This window comes from Triticum aestivum, chromosome 6A, assembly GCF_018294505.1.
Source record: "Triticum aestivum cultivar Chinese Spring chromosome 6A, IWGSC CS RefSeq v2.1, whole genome shotgun sequence".
Classification (NCBI taxonomy): domain Eukaryota; kingdom Viridiplantae; phylum Streptophyta; class Magnoliopsida; order Poales; family Poaceae; genus Triticum; species Triticum aestivum.
The window spans coordinates 565,923,041-565,932,208 of record NC_057809.1 but is presented as its reverse complement, the minus strand read 5'-3'; the positions used below and the strand labels follow the sequence as shown (position 1 = coordinate 565,932,208).

Below are 9,168 nucleotides of genomic sequence, written 5' to 3'. Positions count from 1 at the left end.
ACACCAAGATGCATGCCCGCTTTGCGATCAAGAGGAGAAGACCATACAACATCTACTAATCAACTGTGCATTCGCACGACGGGTGTGGCATTGGTTCGTGGAGGGTACTGGTAGACAAGGCTTCGCCCCTAGGATAGACGAATCGTTGGAGGAGTGGTGCATCAGGCAGGAGCAAGACCGACAGCACCGGAAACCCACACGCGCTAAATGCCTAGTTGGCATGTGGATGATATGGAAACACCGCAGCAATGTCGTTTTCAACAGAGCAACGCCGTCTGTAGCGACCTGCATTAGACAGATCAAAGAGGAGGGAAGCTGGTGGGTGAAGGCTGGCCTGATCCAAGAGACGGAGGGCTTACCGTGGGTGGCTCCTGAGTAGTTAGATGCGTGAGTTGGGTGGAGTTAGGCAAAGCCTAACTGTAAATATCTGTACAGATGAACACTTTGGGGAGTCTTTCCCTCTCTTCTATAATAAATGATATGCATGTTTGTGCGTATTTGAGAAAAAAAATAACAATTCGGATTTTACTGTTCACTTGAGCTTATTTGAGCTCGAGCTAAGATACTTCGCGTCCCTTTAATGGGTGTTTACCTTGTAATATTTTTTGTGCTTCACACTTGTTATAATGGCTCATTGAATTTGCTACTTTGACCCGTCATTTATTTATTTATTTTCATTTAAAGAAGCACACATGCAGTTTCACCGAAAAAAGAAACAAATAGTTACTCCTTCCATCTGACTATAAATTTAACTAATAAAATAAAACTATATGCTTCAAAAATTATACCATGGGAATCCTCTTTGACCCGTTTCATAGGCTATTTCTCCTCGCTTTGGGGCGGGGTGCGCTTATGGGGAGGTCGTCGGGCTTGCAGTTTTGTTTGAGTTTGTCCCGTTTCGTAGGCCATTGCTCATCATTTTGGGGTGTTGACATGATTTTCACATTTTGGGAAAGTAGATGGTTACCCGTCAAAACCATGTTGGCACAAAAAACATCTGTAATAGACCAAGAAATGAAAAGTAGACGATTAATGGTCAAAACCATGTCGGCACAAAAACCATCTGTAATAGCCCAAGGGATGAAAAGTAGACGGTTAACAGTCAAAAAAATGTCGGCGCAAAAACCAACCGTAATAACTCAAAGGATGAAAATTAGATTGTTTCGATAGACGAGGGGCTTGGTTTTCCTTGTATTGGAGTTGAGGGACAATTTATAGACTATCAGTAAAGTTGAGGGATGAAAATGTACTTTTCTCTATAAAAAACAATGGACTAGTAAAATGGTGGTTGTTGCAACGGGCAACAATGTAGGTAAATAATTAAATAAATGATACAAATACAATCTTCAAAACATAGACATGCCATATGATAATCATGTTTATGCAATTTTATTGAACAGACGGTGAATAATTAATCAATACCATAATTTTGTGGACCAATCAATGATTCGAGAACAAATTTCACACAAGAAAGGTATCATACAACATTTGCGTTTAAGAAATTCCATAGACCAACAAATACAGAATTATTTGATACCATGATTGGTTCAATTACTCTCCGTGAAATACGATTACCAAGCCATAATTTAAACACACATGACTCCAAAAAAACAGCTGGATCAACCGGTTTTGTCCATATGTTTGCATAACTGTCTTATTAGCTTATAAAACCGCTGAGGCCGCCGGTTCCGGATTTTTCTGGTCCGACCGGTGGTCCGGTCTGTTTTTTAAAACTATGATCCTTATCCGGTTGTCTTTTTCCTTTCTATTTTTTAGCAACCTGATACGGTAATTCGTGGCACTCCTCCCGCGGTGGCCCAAAGGCTAGAGCCATTTCTGGGCTTCAGCCCATCCTAGCCTGTTTCAGCAGAGCGGGCGCGAGCTCGCTCGGTTGCTCTCGGCGTTTCCTTCCTTCCCCTCCTCCACGCCCCAAACCGAGCCGTCCACAGTTACTTCCCGCCACCGCCACCGCCACCTCCTCGCTCCGCCCTTCATCCTCCTCTTCCTCCTGGCCGGCAAGCAACCACAACCAGCTCCCCCTCCCCGAGGTTTGCACCACGCACAAGCCACAGCACAGCCTCGCTTGCACACCACCAGCCAAAGCAAAGTGGCAATCGCCGCGGAATCGCTTTCTTCTCCCCGCAAAGCCATCCTTTAATTCCCGCCCGTGTCACGATCTCTCGCAGTGCCTTCCTTTAAAACCATGCAATCCTCCTGCTCCATGCACTCCGACGACGCGGTCTGTCAACTTCCCAAGACCTTGCCAGCACTCAACCTAGCGGGACGATGATGCCTGTGTACGGCGGCGGTGGCGGGGGGCAGGCGCGGCAGCGGACGTGCCGCATGTACTGGTGCTACGAGTGCGCGCGGGCGCTCCGCATCATCTCCTACCCGGCCACCGACGTCTTCTGCCCGCGCTGCTACGGCCGCTTCCTCCACGAGATCGACCCGCCGCCGCGCCCAGCGCTCCCCCCGCCGGGCTACTTCCCGCACCACTTCGCGCCGCACCCGTACCCGCACCCGCACTACCACGACGGGAACCCGCGCCGGTGGGTCGTGTACGGCGCCGCGCCCACGGTGCCCGGGCGCCCGTTCCGGCAGCTGCCTCCGCCGGTGCGGGAGCCGACGCGGGTCCATGCGCCGGCCCCGACGCCCCCGCCTCGCCGGCGCATGCCCTCCCCGCCGCCGGCGCCGGTGGCGCGGCGGCCGGCCACGCCCCCGGCCATCGACCCGGGGGACTACTTCACGGGGGGCGACCTCAACCGCCTGGTGGAGGAGCTGACCCAGAACGACCGGCCGGGCCCGGCGCCGGCCCCCACGTCGGCCATCGACTCGCTCCCGACGGTGCGGATCGCCGCGCAGCACCTGTCGGACGACGGCGGGTCGCAGTGCCCCGTGTGCAAGGAGGAGTTCGAGCTCGGGGAGGCGGCGCGGCAGCTGCCGTGCAAGCACGTGTACCACTCGGACTGCATCGTGCCCTGGCTCCGCCTCCACAACTCGTGCCCCGTCTGCCGCTTCAAGCTGCCCGGCACCGGCGCCGCCTCCAGCACACGTCGCCCCAGCGGCAGCAACGGTGCAAGAAACAGAGACAGGGAGAGGGAGCCGGCGACGACGGTGAGGTGGGGGCCGTTGTCGTGGATGGTGCCGGCGCGCGGGACGGAGGACGCGGACGACGGGTGGGAGTACGGCCGGCGCGGACACGGCAGGCCCGAGGATGGCGACGCCGGCGGTAATGACCTGTCGGCCCTCCAGTCTTTCGTTCTCGTCGCCACTTGCGTTTTCTTCTTCTCCTTCTTCGCCTAACAAGACCTATACTGTGATAACTGACAACTCTAATGTACTCCTAGTAATAATAATCAATGGAAGAACAGATAACGAGTTTATTTGCATTCTTGACTTTCTTTGTTGGACTATATAACAGCATGCTTGTTTTAAGTTGTTTTCTTCTGAATTTTTCTTTCAGCTTTCTACGCGTGGTGGCGCTCTCTGTTTCTCCTCTAGCCGTTTCCAGCCGGGATGCCAGTCCCTACGCCAAAGACAACCTGAACCTGTTTGCTCAGTTAAGTCATCTGATCGATGCCGTGCTTGCAACTCATCAGAACACTGCCCCTGCAAATACGCGCTTACTGACTTGACATTTTGTTGGCTGTTACTGGCAGGTAAAGCATGACAGCCGCTGTAAATATTTCAACGGCAATGGTGGATGTACCGGAGAAGCAGAGCACACTGGAAATAAAATAGGAGAATGTAATAGTGCAAAGAACGGCCAAAATGTAATCGTGCCACCCACAATGTAAACGATACAAAGAGTTGTGATTTTCATTTTTAGCTCAGTTGAGCGGATTTATCTAGCGGCTGAAGCAATCTGCGCAGCAATCTCAAAGCAATACGTGAAAGCAATTGAGCAAATCCAAAAGAAAAGAACTATCACAAAGGCTTAAGGTGATACATTCGATCGAATCATTCAACATAATAAGTATGTATGGTATGGTTTGATTTTACTCCGAGGGGCATACAAAAATCGACTGAATCAGCTCACTGTCTCCTATATCAATGTAACCGACTATTTCCGGGAGGGCATCCCACCTAAACCCGACTTGAGCATGGTATCAAAGCCAGCATGAAATCCTGCAGTGTATGCTGCGTTTTTGAACATATTCTGCATTAAAAACATTTGCATTAGACATTTGCCGTAGCAACGTATACATTATGCACCAAATATCGACCTCCCCTGTTTATTTGTTACACTCCCTCCATCCGGAATTACTTGACGCTCAAGCGGATGTATCTAGCACTAAAATACGTCTAGACACATCCAGTTGAGCGCCATGCAATTCCGGACGGAGGAAGTATTATATAGGGGCAAATTAGCATTCTGGATCAGGTTAATCAAAATCTAAACTGCAATAATACTACCACAAAATCATACAAGCAAGGGGAGCTAATTTTATCTTGCGACACCAAATGAGCTAATTTTCACAAATACAATTCAGACACCAGGAGGTTAATCTTAGATCAGCAGATCACTGCAAATGTTCACAGGTCTCGAGGAGATTCCAGGTTAATTCATCATATAGCCTTTTAGCACAACTGCACAAGGACGGAGGTAACTTGGGCATGAGTGAGGCTTTCAAGCTAACATTGGGATTTTTCCATGGAAAAAGCATAATGAGATGTATTTCTACCAGGAGATTCAATTTTCTCTACTCTATGCTTGCTTCAAGATATTACTAAGAATTGCTAACTACTAACAAATATCACAAGAGAAACTAACCGTTACACTCTCCAGATCTGGAGCAGCTCGTCGTTTAAAGTCATCTAATTTTAAAATTTGAGTAAGCTCTTCCTGTTTAATATTCAATTTCTTTGATGCCTGCAAGAGAATACTTATCAACACAAGGGGCAGGCATCATATACGAAAACTAACATGGTAAGGTCACTAGATTACCTCAGACAGGAACAATGGGAAGATGACCTCAAGCACATCACTTGCAAATATCTCAACATTTGCGCCATTATTAGTAGGAACTTTACTCTCTGAACTTTCTGCCCCCTTCTTCTGAACTTTGGGCTTAGCCTTCACTTCTGATGAAGAACATGCCATGTCATATTTACCGTTGAAAGTTGAAACTTGAAAAGCTCCATAAAGCTTATAAATACATAATGGATGTCTAAAAGCTTGGATAAACAACAAGGAACGAAAAATGATGTTTACTCCCTGTACAGTATTCAATATTCCCATCCTAGAAAATTATAATTGACATGCTACTGTTGGTTTGTCTCTATCCTGATAAAAAATGTGTAACAGGTGGTGTATTCTCTTGCTGGTAGCCAGACAATGGTCTATGACAAACAGGGTGCTTGTTTGCTCTGATGGCAGCAACAAACATTGTCTTGGCAGCTCTCAACCCTAGTTCTACAGCCATATCAAGTGTTTGTTCATTCTTTTTTTTTATGTCATGCTCTTAGGCATAGTTCAGAACTTCAGATTTCCCAACATGACTTGGGCATAGTTCAGAACTTCAGATTTCCCAGCATGACTAACTATGATACTTGTGCTACACAGTACCATCACGTATCTCCATAGCAAGATGACCAACAGGCCAGGTCAAATAAATTTGGTTGATTCAATAGAACACCATAAAACTGAAACTGCAAAAATGAGTGAGTACAATGACGAAGATGTTACATCACAATACTACACAGCACCATTACGTTTCTCCATGTTATTTTTTAGTACTTCCTCCGTTCGGAATTACTTGTCTCGGATATGGATGTATCTAGAACTAAAATACATCTAGATACATTCATTTCTGCGACAAGTAATTCCGAACGGAGGGAGTACATGCTACAGAAATGCTTTGCTCGCACTCATTAACAACCACACCAATCAACGGCAGGCATAGCAAGATGACCAACAGGCCAGGTACAATGAGGAAGATGTTACATGTCAATACTCACCTGGTAGACATGTTTTCTCTTTGGGTACGTTGACTTGAGGAGCATCTTTAGGAGTCGGATTCTCAACTGATTCTTCTGAGGAACAGAATGCACCAGAAGGCACAAGATCTGCTAGATCAGGGGGATTATCTTTACCTACCACTGGTGAGGCCTGAACCAAAACAATAATGTTAGTCGCTCTCAATTATTTCTAAGAAATCATAGACTGATGATCCAAAGATTACCTCCAAGTCTACATAAGCTGGTTGCTTCCCAATGGAGAGGAGAAACTTGTCCAGGTTGCTTGAACTGAGGGCTGAGATGAAGTAATCAGGAATTAGCAAGTGCATAAATAAAAGATTTCGGTGTCAAGTGTCCCTTAATTGTTTGCAGAGCGCATAATATTAGCCAGGTAAAGAAACATCATCTGTGCAACCTTCGCACAAGTGTGCATCATGGGAAGGCAACACAACAGTGTGTGATTCAGTAACTATAGTATGTATTTATTAACAATAATACATGAAAGCGATGAAACATTTTAAGTGAAGGAAGTGATGGTAGTATCTGTCATACCAATAGTCACATCATTTGTCAGTGGATGGAAGTAGCAGCTCTGTTTAGACTTGAACCCTTGGTCCAGTAATAATGAGACGGCACTGCCATAAATTGCATGAATCAGTAACAACATATTATACTTGGGAGTGCAATAAAAATAAAGATACCTATCAAACAGTAAGTGAACACACAAAAATCAAAGCACATTGAAATAAGCTTGCATATGGCTTTAAATATTTCAGCAGGTTTCTAATATTCAAACTTAACCATGGGGAATGGAGTAGAAAGGTCTGCCATGCTCATGATGACATAATGGCACGGACCATCATAGCGATGAACCATTTACTGTTTAGGGAAGCGGGAATTGGACAGCTCTCACTATCCCCATCAATCTGTCAAAATTATGGCTTGAAAGTAGAAACAAGATTATGGCTAGCAGAGGGAGAGGGAATGGTACAGTCAAAGCAAGCTACCATACCTCGCGGACTCATTGAATAGCGCAAACGGAGTAACACATCCTAACGGTACCTGGGCATAATCAAGGAGCAAAGACCACATTAACATAAAAAAACATAGATTTTTAAAGTAGAACAAGTGAGCTAACCAACAAGTAGGGTGCAATTATGCATTAAGTCAATTTAGTACTCCCTCTGTAAACTAATATAAGAGCGTTTAGATCACTACTTTAGTATTCTAAACGCTCTTATATTAGTTTACGGAGGGAGTACTGACTAACAAATGATGTGATTTCGAGACATCTTGCTTTCTGAGCTCAACGCTATTAACTATAGAAGTAAAGTTTTTTTTTTCAAATTCTCATACTTGAAGAAAGTAAACCTCCAATGGTAAACAACATTACGGCACACACATGTTGTAACGATGGCAATTTAAACAATGAAAAGATCTTCTAAATTAAGCAAAATATTGTATCATCCCTTCTTGACAGGTTTTTCAGTGAACCTCACAAACTACCAGGGAAGTACTTATGCCACATAAGATCCAAAATTATGGAACCAAGAAGAACAGTGGTGCCTAAAACAGCATCATAAGCAGGCAGACCTGAAGCACTTGACACAAATTCTCCTCAGGAGCCATCCGCACGCCACCTTTTCCCAAACCAAGACGCTGGGACAGAACTGCTCATTTTAGAGAAAAGAGATTAATTGTCCTGATGCCCAAATAAGCTAGAAAAAACTGCAATCATCAGTAGATTCACCTACTTTTCATGTCAACTTTGGTGTCAGCAAGTGCAGAAACGATATACAACCGGTGCTTCTTGTCCTGAAACCCACAACTCATATCAATACATAAATACTCAGTCTATCAGGCTTCCTAGAATTAACCGTTCATTAGTTGCCAACAAGCATACCTTCAGAAGTAGATTCTTAGTCAACGCGCCTCCGAAATTTCCCACATGTTTGGCCTGTCATAACAGAAGTTCAGTTAGCAATCACATTACATCATATCGAACGGAAGCCATCGCAGAACCAAATACGGACTCGGTGGTTCACAAACCTGCTCCTCGACCGTCAGCACAACCGGGTGGTCGTAGCGCTTGAAATCGATCTTAAGCTCCTGCAGAAAAACAAGACAGCAAGCTTAGCCGTAGGCCCTAGCTTCGTTGTAAGTTTTGTACACTGCTAGAAACCAAGCATTGTATGTTGGAAGTCACCGGGGGACGCAGCATATCGTCGTGGTCACGCGATATAGCTAGTGGTGGATTTAAAACCCTAACCCCTTCGCTGACACCGCAAAACTAAATTTCAGCAACCAACGACGCCTTCTCGCGCCAGGATTTCTAACCCAGCTAGCTTCCGCACTAAATCTGTATCGACTGCAGCACCTCGTCGGCGCTACAGCCAGGGGCGGCAGGCAGGGGGAACGAGGCCCAGTCCAGCCGATCTCCGCGACCGGGAGGTGGCTACGCAGGGGAGGGGCAACCGGAGAAGGAAGGGAGCGAGAGAGCACGGACCTCGAGGCGCGCGAGGAGCTCGTCCTTGGTGCGACCCATGGCTGGCGGCGGCGGCGGCTGCGAGGCGAGCAGGGAAAGCCGGGACTGCTAGAGCTGGGAGCGTGTCGGATGCGCATGCGGATGCGCGGATGCTATGGGCGACGCGGGTCGGGTGCGGGCAGCGCATACGGTCGGGACCCGAACCGCAATCCATACACTTTTTTGGAAAATTTATCGTCTCTTTCTTTTTTTACTGTACTACCTTGCTCTCCACATCGTGTGTCCGACGGATGCTCCAATTAATAATTAATCTCGTGTGATAACCAGCTGTTTTACATGACAGCGAGGGAGCTCCGTTCTGTTGCTTTTGACTGGGAACCCTACTCGATGGTGACCGCAGCATCGATCTCAGCTCACATGGATTCAGTTAACAGTTCAACTCTCGCGGGAATCAGGGGAATTACCCCGTAGATTAGGTTTTCATGGCATTTAAGAAAGGAAACTGTTTGGGGACGGTGCACCGGCCGAACATTGGGTCGGACGCATCCACGCACGCTTCGCCTCAGTAATACACCAAACGACACGTATGAAACGGGGCCACTCTCGCAGCCTTCAACCTTGTGCGGATCTCGCCCCCATGACGCCGCATCTCTACCCGTCTCCTCCTTCAACGCGGATCTCCTCCATTGCAGCGCGTGGAGCAGCTCGCCGTCGCCCATGGA

The 9,168-nt window shown here is 46.9% G+C and overlaps 2 protein-coding genes across 3 annotated transcripts; one reads left to right on the top strand and one right to left on the bottom strand.

Annotated features, from left to right (window-relative positions):
* The first annotated feature begins 1,821 nt into the window (after positions 1-1,821).
* On the top strand, positions 1,822-3,950 carry LOC123128564 (E3 ubiquitin-protein ligase RZF1). The gene is made up of 3 exons (XM_044548600.1): positions 1,822-3,229; positions 3,464-3,559; positions 3,660-3,950. The coding sequence occupies exons 1-2, from the start codon at positions 2,287-2,289 to the stop codon at positions 3,499-3,501; spliced, it is 981 nt and encodes a 326-aa protein (XP_044404535.1). The 5' UTR covers positions 1,822-2,286; the 3' UTR covers positions 3,502-3,559; positions 3,660-3,950.
* LOC123128566 (prolyl-tRNA synthetase associated domain-containing protein 1) lies at positions 3,901-8,635 on the bottom strand. Of its 2 annotated transcripts, none has more exons than XM_044548601.1 (12): positions 8,468-8,635; positions 8,011-8,070; positions 7,865-7,918; positions 7,716-7,776; positions 7,555-7,631; positions 6,974-7,023; positions 6,514-6,596; positions 6,186-6,256; positions 5,962-6,112; positions 4,949-5,085; positions 4,775-4,873; positions 3,901-4,159 (listed from the first exon to the last, which is right to left on the bottom strand). In XM_044548601.1, the coding sequence occupies exons 1-12, from the start codon at positions 8,504-8,506 to the stop codon at positions 4,064-4,066; spliced, it is 978 nt and encodes a 325-aa protein (XP_044404536.1). In that variant the 5' UTR covers positions 8,507-8,635; the 3' UTR covers positions 3,901-4,063. The 2 variants fall into 2 exon arrangements, with proteins under 2 accessions (XP_044404536.1, XP_044404537.1); XM_044548602.1 differs by having other exon boundaries at positions 4,949-5,082.
* Between the last annotated feature and the right edge of the window lie 533 nt (positions 8,636-9,168).

Coding starts and splice junctions, on each gene's coding strand:
- LOC123128564 (XM_044548600.1), top strand. CDS start 2,287: ATGATGCCTGTGTACGGCGGCGGTGGCGGGGGGCAGGCGCGGCAGCGG. Junction 3,230..3,463: donor CGAGGATGGCGACGCCGGCG/GTAATGACCTGT, acceptor TTTTTCTTTCAG/CTTTCTACGCGTGGTGGCGC.
- LOC123128566 (XM_044548601.1), bottom strand. CDS start 8,506: ATGGGTCGCACCAAGGACGAGCTCCTCGCGCGCCTCGAG. Junction 7,632..7,715: donor CACCAAAGTTGACATGAAAA/GTAGGTGAATCT, acceptor TAAAATGAGCAG/TTCTGTCCCAGCGTCTTGGT. Junction 6,257..6,513: donor GACAAATGATGTGACTATTG/GTATGACAGATA, acceptor ACTTCATCTCAG/CCCTCAGTTCAAGCAACCTG.